The sequence below is a fragment of the Cnephaeus nilssonii genome (genome assembly GCF_951640355.1).
Source record: "Cnephaeus nilssonii genome assembly, chromosome: 12".
Lineage (NCBI taxonomy): Eukaryota > Metazoa > Chordata > Mammalia > Chiroptera > Vespertilionidae > Cnephaeus > Cnephaeus nilssonii.
This window is the reverse complement of record NC_137083.1, coordinates 30813034-30834290: the sequence shown is the minus strand read 5'-3', so window position 1 is coordinate 30834290 and position 21257 is coordinate 30813034. Positions and strand designations below refer to the sequence as shown.

Below are 21257 nucleotides of genomic sequence, written 5' to 3'. Positions count from 1 at the left end.
CTGGGCATGTGCCCTGACTGGGAATTGAACTGATGACCTCTTGGTTCATGGGTTGATGCTCAACCACTGAGCCACACTTGCTGGCCTAGGTGCATGTGTTTTAATACAGGGGAACAGTGGACCTAGGCCCAACTGTCATTCAAGAGGGAAACTGAACATAGTAGGTAGGAGTGAGATGCAAAATGACAGATTAACCATAGAAATTGGCAAATAAATCTGGACTACATGAAACAAAAACTATTTTAATGGCCAATATGGGGTGGCATTGGAGGGTTGAAATATATTTAACAACTGACTTTCACAGAGGAAATAGAGAAGCCCTGATATGTACCATTTGCTGATTCTGTGGGGTAAATACTCCCATCGTGGCCAAGTTAAAGCTACCAATGTGATATCCCTAAATGCAGAATTGGGGAAAAAATGCACCATAGCACATCACTGTATAGCATTCTATCAGACAGATTCAACAGACAGAAATTACCTTAGGAGCACAGACAATAGAAGATAAAATAAAATATACAAAAATACTTAGGAAGTGATGAGCTTTGAGTGGTTATTTCCTTGTTTTTAATATAATTTACCTAGTTATGTCTATATAATTTAATGTTTAATAATAGCCGTGTTTTCAAAATTTCTGAAATTCAGTAATCAGTTCTCGAGAGCTAACTGCAGCCCACCACTGGGAAGCGAAGTGGGACTAAAACCCTAACAATATTAGAAAAGGTCAGAGAGGATGATTGAAGCTAAAGCCATTTGAGGTCTTTCTGTTACAGTGAAAAGGGTAGACACATATTTTAATGTACCTGCCTGTTTCCAAAGTTGTGATTAAAAGTAGAATCTTTAATTTTCAAACTAATAATGATAAGACAAATAAGGAAAATTTTATTACTACAATAGGAAGTAGCAAGTGAGAAAAAATAAGGATGTAATAAAGGATGGTACCACCAGATAAATCGTAGAAATAAATCTCCATCTAACCACCCGAGTCAACATCGCCATAAAAGTAAACGGCATAAACTTGTCCGTTAAGACACACTCTTTATGTTTTAACTAGAAGCCCGGTGCACAAAATTCGTGCACGGCTGGGGGTTGTCCCTCAGCCCAGCCTGTACCCTCTCCAATCTGGGACTCCTGGAGGGATGTCCGACTAAACGGGCAGTCGGACATCCCTCTCACAATCCAGGACTGCTGGCTCCCAACTGCTTGCCTGCCTGCCTTCCTGATTGCCCCTAACCGCTTCTGCCTGCCAGCCAGATCACCCCCTAACCACTCCGCTGCCAGCCTGGTTGATGCTTAACTGCTCCCCTGCCAGCCTGTTGGCCCCCAACTTCCCTCCTCTGTCAGCCTGGTCACCCCTAACTGCCCTCTCCTGCAGGGTTGATCACCTCCAACTGCCCTCCCTTGCAAGCCTGGTCCCTCTCAACTGCCCTCCCTTGCAGGCCTGGTCCCTCACAACTGCCCTCCCTTGCAGGCCGGGTGCCTCCCAACTGCCCTCTCCTGCTGGCCATCTTGTAGTGGCCATCTTGTGTCCACATGGGGGCAGGATCTTTGACCACATGGGGGCAGCTATATTGTGTGTTGCAGTGATGATCAATCTGTATATTACTCTTTTATTAGATAGAATAGAGGCCTGGTGCACGGGTGGGGGCCAGCTGGTTTGCCCTGAAGGGTGTCACAGATAAGGGTGGGGGTTCCCTTGGGGTGTGGGGCGGCCTGAGCGAGGGGCCTGTGGTGGTTTGCAGGCCGGCCACGCCCCCTTGGCAACCCAAGGGGAGGCCCTGGTATCTGGAATTTATTTTCCTTCTACAATTGAAACTTTGTAGCCTGGGGCGGCAGCCATTTCTGGGGCGGCAGCCATTTCTGTGGCAGTTAATTCACCTTCTACAATTGAAACTTTGTAGCCTTAAGTGGGTGAGCCCGGCCAGGGTGTGCGGAAAGCTTTGCTTCCCCTGTTGCCGCCGGCAACCCTGGCTTGCTCTCTCAAGCTCCATTCTGCTGCCATTTGTTTGAATTTGTTTACCTTCTATAATTGAAACTTTGTAGCTTGAGTGGAGGCTTAGGCCTGCAACGGCTATGGAAAGCTTGGCTTGCTCTGTTACCTGGGAAACCTTGCTCTCTGTGGCTGTAGCCATCTTGGATTGGGATTAATTTGCATACTCGCCCTGATTGGTTGGTGGGCGTGGCTTGGCTGGTGGGCGTGGCTTATGTAGCGGAGTGATGGTTAATTTGCATATTACCATTTTATTAGAGAGGATAATAAATTTTAGTTATATGTTGTCTGTAAGAGACATGCATAAAAGAAGACACACAAATGATGAAACTAAGAGGATAAAGATATAGTAGGCAAAGTTAACCAAAGGAATTCTGTATTAATGTTATCCAACGTGGACATTAAGGCAAAAAGCATTAAGACTAAAAAAAGACATTGTCTTTGTAAAAAAAGAATTCACCAGGAATGTATAACAGCGCTGAACTTACATAATGTAACAGTGTAGCCATGAAAAATGTAAAGCATAAATTAATAGATTGTCCAGGAGAAACTGACAAATCCATAATTACAGTAGAAAATTTTAACATCTTTCAAAATAATTTACAGATTCAAGGAACAAAATATTACTAAGGATGTAGTGAGTTTGAACAGCACAATTGGTAAAGCTTGATCTAAAATTTGTTAAATGCTAACAATACACATTCTTTTCAAGCATATATGGGACAGCTATCCAATTTGTATGGAGCATATTATGTCACAAAACAAATGCCCACAAATACCAAAGAAATGATATAATAGTGATCACAGTGCAGTAAAGTTAGATTCAATACAATATGTTTACCACCACCTGTAGACCACCAATGGGAATTTAAAAAATAAAACTTCTAAATTATGTGTCAAAAGAAATGAGTAAATAAGAATGAAAGCAATGCATACTGACAATTTTGTTAAAACTTTGTGCAGTACTTGTAGAAGTACATAACTTAGAAAAGAAAGTAGGAAAATTAAAGAGATAAGTATTTAAGAAGTAGACCAAAAAAAATCAGTTCCAAAGGAAAAAAAATAAGAACAGATTTTAATTAAATAAACAGAGAAAGAGAATTAACAAAACTTCCCTCTCTCTCATCTCCTCCCTCTCCCCCTCCTCCCTTCCATTCTGAAAATCAATGGGAAAAATATCCTCAGGTGAGGATTAACACACACACACAAAGAATGAATATCAGGTGGGAATGTGATTAATATAAAAACAATAATATGACAATTTGGCATTATCTAGTAAATGTAAAGGTAATGCATGGCCTATTCCCAACAATTCTATGACTAGTCATATTTCCTATAAATTCTTAGATGTTTGTACCAGGTAACGTATAACTGAGTGTTCACTGTAATATTATTTATATTAAGAAAAAGCTAAAAAACAATCCAGAAGGCCATTGACAGGAGAGTAAGTAAATAAACTGCAGTATTCATACAATGGAATACTATTCAGTATTGAAAGCAAGACATCATTGTAGATGAAAAAGCCAGTTTCAAAAGAATATAGACAAATCTCACCAAAACTATTTTAAGACAACATACATTTGTGGTAAAGCTAGAAGGAATAGTAAGGAGATAATAATCATAAATCTCAGGATGTTGTTACCTGTGTAGCGGAAGCAGGGAGTATCATTAGGGAAAGGCATTATAGGGGCTTAAAAGTTTTGATAATCTTGATTGTGGGTACATAAGTTGCATTTAATTACTAATGTATATAAATATTTGTATATAATTTATATATTAAGTGGTGTGACATATAAAATACTTCATTTGTAAAAATTAATTTTAATGTTTGAAATTTTATTATGGAAAAACTATTTGAGAATTGTCAGGGGAAAATCTGAAAAGGAAGCTTAATGAGGGGAGAGTAGTGTTAACTTCTATTAACATGTATAATAATAAAAGTATAATATGCTAATTAGACCGGACAGCCGAATGACCTTCCAGACGTCCTTCTGGACGAAGCCACGGTGGTGGCGGCCAAGCAGAGGTGGTTAGGGGCGATGAGGCAGGCAGGCAGGTGAGCAGTTAGGGCTTATCAGGGAAGCAGTCGAGTGGTTAGGAGCCATCGGTCCCGGACTGCCAGTTTAGGCCAGATCCTGCAGGCCTAAACTGGAAGTTGGACATCCCCTGAGAGGTTCAAGATTGCGAGAGGGTGAGGGTGGGCTGAGGGACCCCCTGCCCCCGTGCACGAATTTTGTGCACCAGGCCTTTAGTGTATCATAAAGCTAAACTAGTTAAAAGACATTGTTAATGACAAATGAATAGGATAACATAGTGGGATAGAAGAATACTTTAAGAAAAAAATTTTCTAATTAATATCCTGAGAGGAATTTGTAAATTAATATCCTGTAGCTAAAAAGTAGGATGTCATGAGAAGGGCACCATCAGACATGATAGAACTGTTGGAAATTAAAATTAAGATTTTCTGAATTAAAAAATTCAGTATAAGGGTTTGAAGGATAAATTCAATGAAGTCTTTCAAAAAACAGAGCAAAAGGACAAAGATATTGTAAATGGGTAAAAAATAACTGACAGAAGACCAGCCCAAGAAGGCTTATATCTATTTGGTGTTTCCTAATAATAATAACAACTAGGAATTATGCATTGCACACAGTGTAGCAGGTAGAACTCTACCTAGACTGATTTGTTTAATCTTCCCAACTAGGAAGATTAATGCTCTCACTTTTTCAGATGATGAAACTGTGGCACAGAGAGATTAAGTAACTTGACCAGGGTACATAGCTGATAGCTAGTAGACCTAGACTATATAGATACTAGGCAGTCTTTAAGCCTGCAGGCCTCGTCAAAACAGTGTACTGCTTCCTACTAATTTGTTAAAGCTAAAATGTTAATATCTGTTTTGAGAGAATAATCACATAGAGGCAGTTTTTTAATTGGTCAATCTGTGATTAGGTCTATATTCTGAAACTAGGAGGCATACTGTGTATTTTATTTTATTGTTTCAGAGCTTAGAAATGAAAATGTTTTAACTAAGTTTTACCTTAAATTACAAATGCATTTTAATGAACCTTAGAGAAGAGCTTTAAATAATGAACATGTTAAAATTTTGTACTAAATTAAAAAAATTATTTTTACTCTTTCATCAGTGATACTATAAAAAAGTTTTATTACAATATAGATATGACTAACATTTAAGCTATTGAGCATTTGTCTTCAAAATATATTAGAATTTTGTAGTTGGCTGTATCTTGCTGATCTGTATTTCCAGGCTTATCTTGAAGAACTCTTACGACTTCGAGAGAACCAGCTGTCTGAATCTGTCTCCCAGAATAAAATACTACTACAAAGGATTGAAGATTCTGATCTGGCCCATAAATTGGAAAAGGAACAATTAGAATATATAATTGTGGAGCTGCAAGATCAGTTGTAAGTGAGATCCTTTTGGGAAAAAATTTAGCAGTATATGAACATAACTAAATGTCATGTTTTAACATAAGATTCGAATTCCAAGAAATCAGATCGCCTGCTATTACGTTCCTTTTCACTTCTCTTTTTTGAAAGTTTACTTTTGTTTTTCTTATTATAAAAGTAATCCATGCTCATTGTAGAAACATTGCAAAATATAGGAAGAAAACAAAAATTACCTTCAGTTGTGCTACCCAGATTTAACTAATATAATTTGATTGGATTCTTTCTAAAGCATATGTTTAATTTTAAAAGCACTTATTTAGTTATTGATTGATTGAGTGGTTGTAGAAATATGGAACATAAGACCAGTGCTGCTAAAAGAGCAGTGCCACAGCATAAACTTCTTGTTGCCAGAATATTACTAAGCACAGTTCAGTATAGCTAACTTTTTTCTCTAGTCAGACTTCTGTCAATGGAAGAAGCTGTGTATTGATCTACATTCTAGTACAAGCTCCTTAACTTTCACTATTCAAAGCACTTGTACTAATCATACCGTTTTGTCAAACTTGATTTTGTCAATTAATTGCTTATAGTGAAAATCTCATATTAATATTTACTTAATCTTAAAGGATGATTTTTAAAATTTTCTTGAAATAATTTTAAGCTTTTGGAAAATTTGCAAGGATAGTACAATTTCCATATGGCTTTTCCTAGATTCACCAGTTTTCTTTTCTTTTTTTAAAATATATTTTTATTTATTTCAGAGAGGAAGGGAGAGGTAGAGAGAGATAGAAACATCAATGATGAGAGAGAATCATTGATTGGCTGCCTCCTGCACGCCCCCTACTGGGGATCGAGCCTGCAACCCAGGCATTTGCCCTTGACCGGAATCAAACCTGGGACCCTTCAGTTCCCAGGCTGATGATCTATCCACTGAGCCAAACCAGCTAGGGCTAGATTCACCAGTTTTCAATATTTTGCCACATTTGTCATCCTTTTCTCCTTCTCCCTATATATACAGACAGATGTATTATTTTTTAAACCACCTGAGAGGTTGCATACATCATGTCTCTTTACCTCTTAATACTTCAATGTATTTTTCCTAATAACAAAGATATTCTCTTACATCACCATAGTTCGGCTTTCAATTTAAGACATTTAATTGATACAATACTTTTATCTTATCTATAACTCATACTTAACTTTCATCAATTGTCCAAATAATTTCCCTTATTGCAACTTTTGTTTTTCTGGAAAGGATCCAATCCTGGATCATGTTTTTAATTTGGTTGTTAGTCTCTTCAGTCACTTTTAACTTAGAGTAGTTTTTCAATGTTCTGTCTTATAAGAGATTGGTATTTCTGAAGAAAACAGGGTAGTGATTTTTATAGAATGTCCCTCGATTTTAGTTTGTTTGTTCTTCGCTCTGAATAGAATGAGCTTATCCATTTGTGACTGGATTACAACCTAAGTGGTGTGTCCTCAGGATATCACATCCAGAGATACATGAGTTCTGTTGTTGGCCTTTTAGTATTGCTATTAATTTTAATCATTGTGTTAAGATGTTTTTCTCTTCTGTATAGTTACTGTTGTTCCTTTTGTAATTAACATGTAATTTGCAAGGAAACTAAGTAAATATAAAAGATGATTTTTTAAGTAAAAAAGTTTTATTAAGGAACATAAAAATTTAGTGTTATCTAGGAATTTGTATGTTGATGAAAAGAATTATGTTCATATATTGTTTCTTATATTTTTCTAATATTTGAAAGTTTCTTATATTTTTTCTAATTGTCCGGTGGAGTCTCACTCATTTAGGAGCAGAGTAACACCTTCGGTAGCCCCTTGCTTCAGTAAGCAGGGAGAAAAATATCAAAAGCTAAACAATAGAGATTTCTGGTTTTTTCTTTGCAATGAAAAGATTAAGGTGACTTAATCATTCTTTTACAAATAATCTTGGTAGTTTGTCTAAATTGTTTTAATATAAGAATAATTATGAAATCAGTTTTTATTTAATCAGCAAGATATTTTCCTTTTTTCCATGTTTATTGAATTTATTGGGGTGACACTGGTTAACAAAATTCCACAGATTTCAGGTACACAATTCCATAATACATCATCTATACATCACCATTTATTTCCCTGTATCTTCCTCCATCTTCTCCCTCCCCTTTCACCCACCCCAGCAGTCACCACACTGTCATCCATGTCCATGAATTTTTTTTTCTCTTTTTTTCCTCATTACCTCTACGACCCCCACCCAGCCCCAAACCTCTCTTCCCCTTGCTCTTTCAACAGCTGTCAACCTGCTCTCTGTCTATGAATCTGTCTCTATTTTGCTTGTTAGTTCATTTTGTTCATTAGATTCCACACATGCGTGAAATCAATTGGTGTTTGTCTTTCCCTGAAAGGCTTACTTCATCTAGCATAATACTCTCCAGGTCCATCCATGCTGTCACAAAGGGTAAGATTTCCTTCTTTTTTACAGCTGATTAGTATTCTATTCTGTAAATGTACCACAGCCTTTTTTATCCACTCATTTACTGGTGGGCATTTGGGCTGTTTCCAGATCTTGGCTATTATAAATAACTAGAGGCCCGGTGCACAAGATTCATGCACTGGGGTGGGGGGTCCCCTCAGTCAGGCCTGCACCCTCTCGCAGTCCAGGACCCATTGGGGGATGTCTGACTGCCGGCTAGGGGATAGGGCCTAAGCCAGCAGTCAGACATCGCTCTCGCAGTCCGGGCTCTCGCAATCCGGGACCCCTCGCTTCTTACTACCGCTGTGCTCACCAGCCATGAGCCCGGCTTCTGGCTGAGTGGTGGCTCCCCCTGTGGGAGTGCACTAACCACTAGGGGGAAGCTCCTGCGTTGAGCGTCTGCCCCCTGGTGGTCAGTGTGCCTCATAGCAACAGGTCGTTCCCCCATTCGGTTGATTTGCACATTAGGCTTTTATTATATAGGATGCTGCAATGAACATAGGACTGCATATATTCTTTTGCATTAGTGTTTCAGGTTTCTTTGTATAAATTCCCAGAAATGGAATCTCTGGGTCACAAGGCAGTTCCATTTTTTAAAAAATATTTTACTGATTTTTTACAGAGAGGAAGGGAGAGGGATAGAGAGTTAGAAACATCGATGGGAGAGAAACATTAATCAGCTGCCTCCTGCACACCTCCTACTGGGGATGTGCCTGCAACCAAGGTACATGCCCTTGACCGGAATCAAACCTGGGACCTTTCAGTCCGCAGGCCGATGCTCTATCCACTGAGCCAAATCGGTTAGGGCCACTTTTTAATTTTTTGAGGAAACTCCATACTGCTTTCCACAGTGGCTGCACCAACCTGCATTCCCACCAACCATACGCAAGGGTTTCCTTTTTTCCACATCCTCACAACTTATTTTTTGATTTATTGATTATAGCCAGCCATTCTGACAGGTGTGAGGTGATATCTTGTTATGGTTTTAATTTGCATTTCTCTGATGATTAGTGACATTGAACATCTTTTCATATGTCTCTTGGCCATCTGTATGTCATCTTTGGAGAAATGTATATTCAGGTCCTTTGCCCGTTTTTCAATTGGATTGTGTTTTTTTTGGAGTTGAGTTTTATAAGTTTTGTTATTTTTTACTTTATTTTTAATGTCGCCACTATTACAGATGTTCTCTTTCCCCTTTGCCCACCTCCACCCAACCCCTACTCACCTTTCCCTCTGGCCATCACCACACTGCAAAAATACCCATCTTTAAGTATTCTGTACTTAAAGATGATTCTGATAAGTGAATTGTGAACATTCTAAAAGAAATGGGTCTTATTCTGTTCAGTATTCTTGTAACAGTTTTGTGCAAAGGAATCTTTAAGACGCCACTTTATACCCATCCTGAGATTGTAGCCGTACTATGGGAAAGTATATCTTCAACTTCTAAACCAGTGATGGCGAACCCATGACACGCGTGTCAGCACTGACACACATAGCCATTTTTGACACGCGGCCGCTGAGGCGGCCGCATGCCGAGGATGAAACATTTGCTGCTCCTGAGGATGAAACATTTGCGACTAGAGTCTTGGAGTTAGTTTTTTCCTCAAAGTGACACACTACCCGAGTTATGCTCAGTTTTTTGGCGAAGTTTGACACGCCAAGCTCAAAAGGTTGCCCATCACTGTTCTAAACTCAAGAAACTCCTGGAGCAATTGGTTAATTAAGATTTACAAAATGGCAATTTCCTAATTGTTACTCCTCCCATGATTATTGGCCAAAATCATCTACAAAAAGGGGCTTTTCCTCATTAGTTAGGGCTTTTTGGTGGTTATCATTACAGTTCTGATAGGATATTATTAATTTTCTGAATAAAATTCCAACACCCTCCTTAGTTACCAAAGAGATGAAGATTCCGTTTCGCTTTCTCTCTTTTATTTTTGAGAATTTTATGAACTTTTTATATATATCTTCTGTAATGTAAATTAGCTCATTCAAGATTCATTAATAAGGTGATGATGTCAGCATAACAAATAAATCACCTGATTCATAGTTATCTGGAAGTTAATGTTTCTCTACAAGTAGCAACAGCCAATGCAAAATATACTAATTTAGGCAATTACTGCAAGTAACCAAAAGATGGCGGTCTCTCCCTGTACATAATCTTTCACCTTGCATTCCTCTGGCTAAGTTGAACTACAACTTGGAGGTGCCTGTGCATTTTGTTCTTGCCTTCATGGCAAGCCTCAACCCTTCCTTATACCCTCTTTTATCAAATGGTTTTTCCTTTGTTATTGTTGTTGTTTAAGTTATTGCAATATTTAATAGGAATTTAATATTTTATTTGGGTTGAACTTTTGTTAGGATTATTAATGTTCCTCTTAGTGTTCTAGTAAAAAGTCAGATAGGTTTTGAGTTGTCAGCTCCCAACCCTATTCTCCCCCCAGGCTAGTTATTGTCAGTGTGTTATTGCAGAACACTGTAGTGTTTTGTTTCTGTATTATAGAACACAACATGTTTCTATCACTTACATTTATTTTTATTTTTGATACTCAAATTGTCCCACATTTGTCTAATTCATTATATTAATTCTTGTATCCTTCTGACATGACCCATTTGTTTTTTAAGTTCTACATTCTCATTAATGTTTTTTATTTATTTATTTATTTATTTATTTATTTATTTATTTTTACCCATTTCTTTTTTTTTTTTATTAAGGTATTATATGTGTACATATCTTACCATTGCCCCCCCACACCCCACTCCCATATATGCCCCCATCCCCCAGAGTTTTGCATCCATTGGTTATGCTTATATGCATGCATACAAGTCCTTTGATTGATCTCTTATCTCCCCCACCTCTCCCTAACCTTCCCCTTGTAATTTGACAGTCTGTTTGATGCTTTACTGTCTCTGTATCTATCTTTTTGTTCAAGTTTATAATGTTCTTTATTATCCATAAATGAGTGAGATCATGTGGTATTTTTCTTTCATTGACTGACTTATTTCACTTAACATAATGTTCTCCAATTCCTCCCAGGTTGCTGCAAATGATGAGAATTCCTTCTTTTTTATGGCAGCATAGTATTCCATTGTGTAGATGTACCACAGTTTTCTGATCCAGTCATCTGCTGACGGGCACCTAGGCTGTTTCCAAATCTTAGCTATGGTGAATTGTGCTGCTATGAACATAGGGGTGCATATATCCTTTCTGATTGGTGTTTCTAGTTTCTTCGGATATATTCCCAGGAGTGGGATTACTGGGTCAAATGGGAGTTCCATTTTCAGTTTTTTGAGGAAACTCCATACTGTTCTCCACAGTGGCTGCACCAATCTGCATTCCCACCAGCAGTGCACGAGGGTTCCTTTTTCTCCGCATCCTCGCCAACACTTGTCGTTTGTTGATTTGTTGATGATAGCCATTCTGACAGGTGTGAGATGGTACCGCATTGTTGTTTTGATTTGCATCTCTCGGATAATTAGTGACGTTGAGCATGTTTTCATGTGTCTCTTGGCCTTCCTTCTGTCTTCTTTTGAAAAGATTCTATTTAGGTCTGTTGCCCATTTTTTTATTGGATCATGTATCTTCCTTTTATTAAGTTGTATAAGCTGCCTGTAGATGTTGGAGATTAAACCTTTATCAGTGATGCCATTTGCAAATATGTTCTCCCATGCAGTGGGCCTTCTTGTTGTTTTGTTGATGGTTTCTTTTGCTGTGAAAAAGCTTTTTATTTTGATGTAGTCCCATTTGTTAATTTTCTCTTTAGCTTCCATTGCCCTAGGGGCAGTGTCAGTGAAGAATTTCTTTTGGCATATGTCTGACATTTTGCTGCCTGTGGATTGCTCTAGTATTTTTATGGTTTCCCGTCTTATGTTTAAGTCCTGTATCCATTTTGAGTTTATTTTTGTGTATGGCGTAAGTTGGTGATCAAGCTTCATTTTTTTGCATGTATCTGTCCAATTTTCCCAACACCATTTATTGAAGAGACTATCTTTATTCCATTGTATGTTCATGCCTCCTTTGTCAAATATTAATTGAGCATAGTGGTTTGGGTCAATATCTGGATTCTCTATTCTGTTCCATTGATCTATGTGTCTGTTCTTGTGCCAGTACCAGGCTGTTTTGAGAACAGTGGCTTTGTAATACAGCTTGAAATCTGGTATTGAGATCCCTCCTACTTTATTCTTCTTTCTCAGGATTGCTGTGGCTATTCGGGGTCTTTTTTTATTCCAGATGAATTTTTGGAGAGTTCTTTCAAGGTCTGTGAAATATGCCGTTGGTATTTTAATGGGGAGTGCATTGAATCTATAGATTGCTTTGGGTAGTATGGACATTTTAATGATGTTGATTCTACCAATCCATGAACATGGTATGTTCTTCCATCTGTTTACGTCTTCCTCTATCTCTTTTTTCAGTGTCCTGTAGTTTTCCGTGTATAGGTCTTTTACCTCCTTAGTTAAGTTTATTCCTAGGTATCTTAATTTTTTTGGTGCGATGGTAAATGGGATTGCCTTTTTAGTCTCTCTGTCTGTAAGTTCACTATTGGTGTATAGAAAGGCCATAGATTTCTTGGCGTTAATTTTGTATCCTGCTACATTGCCGAGTTCATTTATTAAGTCTATTAGTTTTTTGACGGAGTCTTTCGGATTTTTTATGTACAATATCATGTCGTCTGCAAATAAAGACAGCTTTACTTGTTCTTTTCCAATTTGGATGCCTTTTATTTCTTCTTCTTGTCTAATTGCAATGGCTAATACTTCCAGTACTATGTCAAACAGGAGTGGTGAGAGTGGGCATCCCTGTCTTGTTCCTGTTCTTAGGGGAAATGTTTTTAGTTTTTGTCCATTGAGTATGATGTTTGCTGTGGGTTTATCATATATAGCTTTTATTATGTTGAGGTATGAGCCATCTATTCCCACCTTGTTGAGAGTTTTTATCAAGAAAGGGTGTTGGATTTTGTCAAATGCTTTTTCTGCATCAATTGATATGACTATGTGATTTTTATCTTTCAATTTGTTTATGTGATGTATCACGTTTATTGATTTGCGGATATTGTACCATCCTTGCATTCCTGGGATAAATCCTACTTGGTCATGGTGTATGATCTTTCTGATGTACTGCTGGAGCCGATTTGCTAGAATTTTGTTGAGGATTTTGGCATCTATGTTCATGAGGGATATTGGTCTGTAATTCTCTTTCATTGTGTTGTCTTTATCTGGTTTTGGTATTAGGGTGATGCTGGCTTCATAGAAGGAGCTTGGAAGTGTTCCTTCCACTTGAATTTTTTGGAATAGTCTGAGGAGGATAGGTTTTAGTTCTTCCTTGAATGTTTGGTAAAACTCTCCTGTGAAGCCATCAGGCCCCGGGCTTTTGTTTGCCGGAAGCTTTTTGATGACTGCTTCAATTTCGTCCATAGTTATTGGCCTATTGAGCTGTTTAGATTCTTCTTGATTGATTTTTGGAAGGTTATATTTTTCTAGGAATATGTCCATTTCCTCCAGGTTGTCCAGTTTGTTGGAATAGAGTTGTTCGTAGTATTTTGTAACAATCCTTTGTATCTCAGCGGGGTCTGTTGTTATTTCACCTCTTTCATTTCTGATTTTGTTTATTTGGGTTCTCTCTCTTTGCTTCTTGGTGAGCCTGGCTAGAGGTCCATCAATCTTGTTTATCCTTTCAAAGAACCAGCTCTTGGTTTTGTTGATCTTATGTATTGTTTCTTTGGTCTCTATGTCATTTATCTCCGCTCTGATCTTTGTTATTTCCTTCCTTCTGATTACACTGGGCTTTTCTTGCTGCTCTTTTTCTAGCTCTTTGAGTTGTAGGGTTAAGTAATTTATTACCATTGTTTCTTGTTTTTTGCAATAGGCCTGTAGAGCTATGAACTTCCCTCTCAAGACTGCTTTCGCTGTGTCCCATAGATTTTGGATTGTTGTGTTTTCATTGTCATTTGTTGCCATGATGTTTTTTATTTCTTCCTTGATCTCTCTGGTGACCCAGTCCTTGTTTAATAGCATGCTGTTTAGTCTCCATGTGTTTGATTTCTTTGGATTATATTTATTGTAGTTGATTTCCAGTTTTATGCCACTGTGATCTGAGAAGATGCTTGATATAATTTGTATCTTCTTGAATTTGAAGAGACTTTGCCTGTGACCCAGCATATGGTCTATCTTTGAAAATGACCCATGTGCACTTGAGAAGAATGTATATTCTGTGGCTTTGGGGTGAAATGTTCTGAAGATGTCAATTAATTCCATCTGGTCTAGTGAGTCATTTAGGATTGCTGTTTCTTTGCTGATTTTTTGTTTAGAGGATTTGTCCAGTGGTGATCGTGGGGTATTAAAGTCTCCTACTATGATTGTGTTGCTATTAATCTCTCCCTTGATATCCTCCAGGAGTTTTTTTATGTATTTGGGTGCTCCTATATTGGGAGCGTATATGTTTACCAGAATTATTTCTTCTTGTTGGATTTCTCCCTTTAGTATTATGAAGTGGCCTTTCTTATCTCTTGTTATGGCATTTACTTTGAGGTCTATTTTGTCAGATATAAGTATTGCTACCCCAGCTTTTTTTTCATTTCCATTTGCCTGAAAGATATTTTTCCATCCCTTCACTTTCAATCTGTGTGAGTCTCTTGTTCTGAGGTGGGTCTCTTGTAGACAGCATATATATGGGTCGTGTTTTTTTATCCATTCAGCTACTCGATGTCTTTTGATTGGAGCATTTAGTCCGTTTACATTTAAAGTTATTACTGAAAGGTATTTGTTTGTAGTCATATCTATTTTTGTGTCTGTATTCCTTCTTACCTGTTTATTTCTTCTTTTTACAGTATTCCCTTTAGCAATTCTTGCATTGCTGGTTTGGTGGTGATAAACTCCCTGAGGCTTTTTTTGTCTGCAAAGCTCCTGATTACCCCTTCAATTTTGATTGATAGTCTTGCTGGATATAGTATTCTTGGATTCAGTCCTTTGCTTTGCAACACTTTGTATACCTCCTTCCATTCACTTCTAGCTTGTTGTGTTTCTGTTGAGTAATCATTTGACAATCTGATGGGTGTTCCTTTGTAGGTAACTCTCTGTCTCTCTCTTGCGCCTTTAGGATTCTCTCTTTATCATTTATATTTGCCATTGAAATTATGACATGTCTTGGTGTGGGTCTTTTGGGGTTGATCCTGCTTGGGACTCTCTGTACTTGCGTAACTTTTATCTTTCCCATATCCGGGAAGTTTTCTGTCATTATTTCTTCGAATAGATTTTCTAATCCCTGCTGCTCTTCTTGTCCTTCTGGCAGCCCTATTATACGCATGTTACTTCGTTTCAGGTTGTCCCGAAGCTCTCTTAGGCTTTCCTCCTGCTTTTTAATTTTTTTCTCCAATTGCTGTTCATATTGAGCTTGTTTCTGTACCTGATCTTCTAACTCACTAATTCGGTCCTCTGCTTCTTGTAGTCTACTGTTGAAACTTTCCATGGTGTTTTTGATTGTAGCTATATCACTTTTCATTTCTTCCTGATTCTTGCATAAGTTGTTGATTTTCTCATCCATCCGATGTATAAATTCCATGACCATTATTCTGAACTCCTTTTCGGTCATGTTGCAAGCTTCAGTTTCACTAATTTCCTTTCTTGGCGACTCCACATTTTCTTTACTCTGTGAGTTATTTCGTTTCCCCATTCTGGCTATTACCAGAAAGCTCAAGCTTCCGTTTGCGTGGACCTGGGCTGTGTGCTGTGGGGACTTCGCTCCACCCTAGTTTCACTGAAGTGCTCTGACACTAGGACGTGTGGCTGTCTTTGGTTGGTGGGAACCAGACTTGCCCAGGATCAGTGTCCCCAGTGTTCCGTGTGGTCTCGTGTGCACGTTTAGAATCAGGGGCCCTGTCTGCACCACACTGTTGGTATGTGCCGAGAATGAGATCCTTAGCATGTGCCAGGAGTCAGAGTTTCCCTGTGTCTGCACCAAGACTCGAGTGTCAAAGTCTCTGTTGCCTTGTGCGGTTTCTCGTTGAGAATCAGGGTCCCTGTGTGTGCACGCACCAACAATTGGGGTTGCTGGCTCTTAGTGTGAATGCGCTGTGAGTCAGGGATCCCAGGCAGCTGTGTCCGGCGTGCCAAATTCCCTGAAGTGGAGCTGCGTCCTGTGTGTGCTCTCTCTACTGAGCCAAACCGGCTAGAGCACACATTCTTAAAAACCTGAAGGTGAGCCGGCTCAGTGCACTCTCCCAAAGTCCCGGAAGGGGGGCGGAGTCCGTCCTGCGCGCCAAATTCTCCAAAGGGAAGCCCCTCTGTGCACGCTCTTAAGAATCCCCGAAGGGGGAGCTGTGACCCGCGAGCCAAATTCCCCCAAATTCCCCGAAGGGGAGCCCTCTGTGCGCACTGACAGATTTTCCCGAAGGGGAGTTGCTTCTGTCCCGCGCGCGAGCGCGCGCCAAATTCCCTAAGAGGGAGCGCGTCCCTGCGCAAAGCTCGGCAGCTTGGGCCAGGGGCGGGTCTATCAGTTACTGTGGCGCTGTCTGTGCGCGCGCCTGTGAGCAGCTTGTGCGAGGGGCGGGTCTATCAGTTACTATGGCGCTATCAGCGCCTGCGAGGAGGGGGATAGGCTCTTTGACTCATGGAAATCTGCCGGGAAGTCTGGATTCTTGTTGTCTGTTGGTCTGAAGCTGTGATAGCAGTTCTCTGTCCCCAGTGGCTGCAGGGTCCTGGTTTGTGTCAGAAGCCAGGATCCGAGTCTCAGGCAGCTCTGTTTCTCAAGATGGCGTGGTCTCCGCGTCCGCACCAGCCGCCGAGAAGTGTCCGCTTTGTGCGCGGGGCTCCGCCGTCTAGGCCTGCCCTATTCGGGAGCCCCTAGGAAGACCTGCAGAATCTAACTGACCCTATCTCATACACACACACACACACACCACACACATCTACACTCTCCTCTATGGGTTCCTCACTCACACTCTCTCTCTCCCTACCTTCCTGCCGGTCGCCATCTTTTTCCACATCTCATTAATGTTTTTTAAAAATATATATTTTTTTTATTGATTTCAGAGAGAGATAGAAACATCAATGATGAGATAGAATCATTGACTGGCTGTCTCCTGCATGTCCCTGTTGGGGATCGAGCCTGCAACTCGGGCATGTGCCCTTGACCGGAATCGAACCTGGGACTCTTCAGTCTGCAGGCCAATGCTCAATCCACTGAGCCAAACCGGCAGGAGCCTCATTAATGTTTCTTTTCAAATGATGCTGTAAAGTTAAGTTCTAAAGTGCAACTAGGGTTGAAAACCACTGCTGTTCTAAGAGACTTAGTTAGATTTGGGTTTAATTTTTGAGACAGGAATATTTCATAGGTAAATAATTTATAGATTTTGGCTACCTGGATCCTTTTTAAGTTTCTTTCAAAATGTTTTATTTGAAGGGAAATGTGTATACAATCATATAAAGTTAATGTCTACCCCATGGCTTTGTCTAAAATTAACAGAAACAAAAGCACACAAATAAGGAACATTTTTATATTAACATTATGAAGAAATTAGGATATTCACAAGCTATATAAGCATTTTCCAATTCTGGACAACTTTAAATGAACAAAGAAGGTACATTCTCATCACTTCTCCTGGTTCTAGATTGCTTTTGTAACTTCTCTGACATTTACTCATTCACTTGGCAAGTACTTACTGAGAATGTATGAAGAGCCAAGCGCTATTCCAGGTGACTCAAGAATAAATAAAACATAGTCCTGCCCTTACAGAGCTTACTTTGAGTGGAGGACTGAGACCGACATTAAGCAAATAGCGTTTGTTTCTCTTCCAAAGTAGTAAGAGAAGGTAGAGGGAGGGAATTCTGTTATTCTGTGTTTCTAAGAGAGTTAGGGATGGGATGTATTCAACACCTTATATTTGGTGGTTTTCCCTATCTTTGACTTCAGTACCTGGCCATTCTGTTCATTAGCATAAACATCTGCATTAGTATAGTCATGACATAATAAATTCTTTATTTTCATGAACATTATAGCCTAAGAGTTTCTCAGTGATCTTTGTCATAAATGGCATTGGAATACATCCTAAGAATGACAGCACATGAGGCAATAAATGATAAGTGGAAAATAACCAAGGTTCGCTGCAATGGTACTAGGCATTTTGCAAGACCCACTCTCAAAACTTACGTCATAGCCATGATCTTCAAATGTATTGCCTTATCAAAATACAAAAATACTTTAATATTATGGACCTTTGGGGTTGCTTGGGAATATTTGGGATCACAGATAGTAAATTCTGAATGCCAAGGGTTGTATGTCCTATATACATATGTGCAGCAGCCGAAAGTATAACCTTGTTGTGAGCATCAGTACAGCCTCTGAGGTAAATGAGAAAGAAGCAAAGTAAAGGAGAGAGGATAACCCTCAAGTTTGGAGACACAAGATAATTAAACAAAACAAAATAAAATTTTGAACTGGTTAAGCATTGCTATCAAAATATAGAGTACAGGATTCTAGACCTTTTCAAAGAGCTTATAAGTAACAGTAGATGAGAGCCTAATCTCTGAAGGACGGAAAGAGACCAGACTCTGGAAGCCTTACCTTTTTCTCTCTGTTAAAATAATGAATGAAATTATTTAGGGCTCAAAAGAACGTGGGATCTCAATTCTGAAGCCAGGGTGCTGTGTATTTACAGGGAATCTGTTTGAGCAATTTGAGAATACAAGTGGAGGGACCACCAACATTTAAGGACTAAATGGAGGGAGGGACCTTTGCTGAAAGAGATCAGGAAGGAATACCCAGAGAGATATGTAGTGTTGTTATTTCACAAGAGAAAAAATGTATATGAGATTCACTTAGCATTAAAAAAATACCATTGCCTGGGCCCCACCATCATAGAAACTCATTTCATTGATCTGAGATGATGCTTGGCATCAGTATTTTTAAATGCTTTCCCAGTTATTTGACTAGGGTAGAGAACCACTGACTAAAAGTTTGTTGTGATGTTTAGCAAAGCAAAGTGATATTTATTACCCTCTTAACAGCAAGTTAATCACTTCCCTAAACATTAAAGCTACGTAGATGTTTTATTAGTTTAAGTAAGAAAGTTGCATTGGAATTTAATTTTCAGTAATATTAAAGTAGAGTATATTCTGTATTTGCTATCTTCCCTTGCATATTAGGTTATTTTAAGGTGCTTTTTAAAATTCTGTGCTGTCCTTTAGGTGCATTCTACTGACATTTATTGAGCCCTTCTTCTGTCCTTAATGCTGGGCTTGATACTAAGAATCTATACTAATAAAAAGGTAATATGCTAATTAGATCGGACATCTTCCAGACAAAGCCACAGTGACAGTGGCCAAGGCAGAGTGGTTAGGGGCGATCAGGCCAGCACAGGAGAGCAGTTAGGGGCGACCAGGCCGTCAGGGAGAGCGGTTAGGGATGATCAGGCTGTCAAGGGAGAGCAGTTAGGGGCGATCAGGCCATCAGGGGAGAGTGGTTAGGGGCGATCAGGCCAGCAGAGGAGAGTGGTTAGGGGCGATCAGGCAGGCAGGCAGGTGAGTGGTTAGGAGACAGCGGTCCCGGATTGTGAGAGGGATGTCTGAGGGGTCCCGGATTGGAGAGGGTGCAGGCCAGGCTGAGGGACACCCCTACCCGCCCCCATGTACAAATTTCATGCACCACGCCTCTAGTACAGAAATAATTTTGTTCTAGTTCCTGCCCTCAGAGTGCTCTCAGGGAACACAGACATGTAAACAATAAGAGCATAAGGTGTCCACAAAGCTATGATAGATGCTTGTATTGGATACAGCGTGAGACAAAGGAAAATGAACTAGGAAAGATTTAAGGAGGTGGTGACAGCTATACTAATTCCTTAAAGTGGTTTAGATATTTGATAGACCAAAAAGGTAAGAGATGGGTTTTCTAGGCAATGAAAACAACAAAAGCTAAAACAGAAAGAGATTAGAGTCCAGCAAATAGGAACCTGCATGATGGCCCCTTGTTACTTAACATAGAGGGAAAATGTGTATGTGTGTGGCCAGATGAGAAAGGGACTTATATGCCATGCTAAGGAGGTCTGTGAAGTTACCAATTTCAGATCAGATTTCCATTTTAGAAAGGTGAACCTTTAAAATAATATTTTCTAATAAATACTTATTAAGTAACTACTTTGTTCCAGGAATTGGGATAGATACTGAGATTGTAAACATGAATAAGATAATTGAGAATATCAGAGTCAACTAAACAACTGACATCTAAGTGATGTGATGAGTGTATCAGGACATGTATATATGTATGGTAATAAAGGTATATACACATTATGGAAGTAGCACAGGAGAAGTGGTCCAGGAAAAGCATCACTAAAAGTTGATTTTAAAATAGAGCTTTGTAACCTAGGGAGAGAAAGAATGTTATTCTCGCTAAAGGGAGGAGCATATATAGAAACATTGGTGCAAAATATCATATGAGGAAGATGAGTATAATAAAATATTAACTAAAGTTTTATTAGAAGCAAATAGTTTATCCGGGAACACTGAAATACTTTTATTAGGACTGTACATTTTTACTTGATATAAGCCTCTATTAAAAATTCAGATGCCTATAAAGTATTCCACATTATTAGAGGATGGGGTAAATAATACCCTTCTTGATGGCTCAATTCATGTGACAAAATCTCACACTGAAACTTAGCAAATTATTTGACAACTTGGATGTAGAATGCTGTTTTAAAAAGAGACAGTAATGAACTCCTTTTTTACTAAATTTGTTTTTCCTTAAAAAACATTGATAAACAGATTTCTTCCTGAGAAGGTACAAAGGATTCACAGTGAAGCCTAGGTGTTTATGAACAACCCAGAGTCTTATTGTGTTGTGTTGTATTGCATCAAACTTGGTTAAGATAAGCTAACAATAATCATGTGAAGAATAATTACAAATCTGGGAAAAATAAAGTGTGATGATGAATTACTGTCTTATATATAGTACAAATTACATATTTAGAAGATATAGGAACTTTTCAGGGTTTCGCTGGGTTCATAAAATAAATTACATTCATTAAACATTTCTGTCATGCCACGGAGGGCTTAATACAGAGCTATTTTTTCTTTGAAAAATAAAACAACTCTTTGATCCTTAACTGAAAACATTGATGAAGGAGATTAAGAACATAAATGGAAAGGCATGCTGTGTTCATGGATTGGAAGAATTAATATTGTTAAAATCTCCATACTATGTAAAGCGATGTGCAAATTCAGTGAAATCTATATCAAAATCCTAGTGGCATTTTTCACAGAAACAGAAAAAAACGATCCTAAAATTTGTACGGAATCAAAATGACCCTGAGTAGCCAAAGCAATTCTGACTTCTGCTTATTTAACTTGTAGTATTCCATTCTGAGAGAGAAGCTAGTGTTTACATCAGATAATATT

The 21257-nt window shown here is 38.8% G+C and overlaps 1 protein-coding gene across 4 annotated transcripts in view; it reads left to right on the top strand.

Annotated features, from left to right (window-relative positions):
* Positions 1-21257, top strand: part of RUNDC3B (RUN domain containing 3B) — a 112078-nt gene that overhangs the window by 75642 nt on the left and 15179 nt on the right. For all 4 annotated transcript variants that reach the window (XM_079786181.1, XM_079786179.1, XM_079786180.1 and 1 more), the window contains one exon: positions 5259-5416. In XM_079786181.1, coding sequence (XP_079642307.1) covers positions 5259-5416 — 158 coding nt within the window. The remainder of the gene's footprint in view (positions 1-5258; positions 5417-21257) is intronic.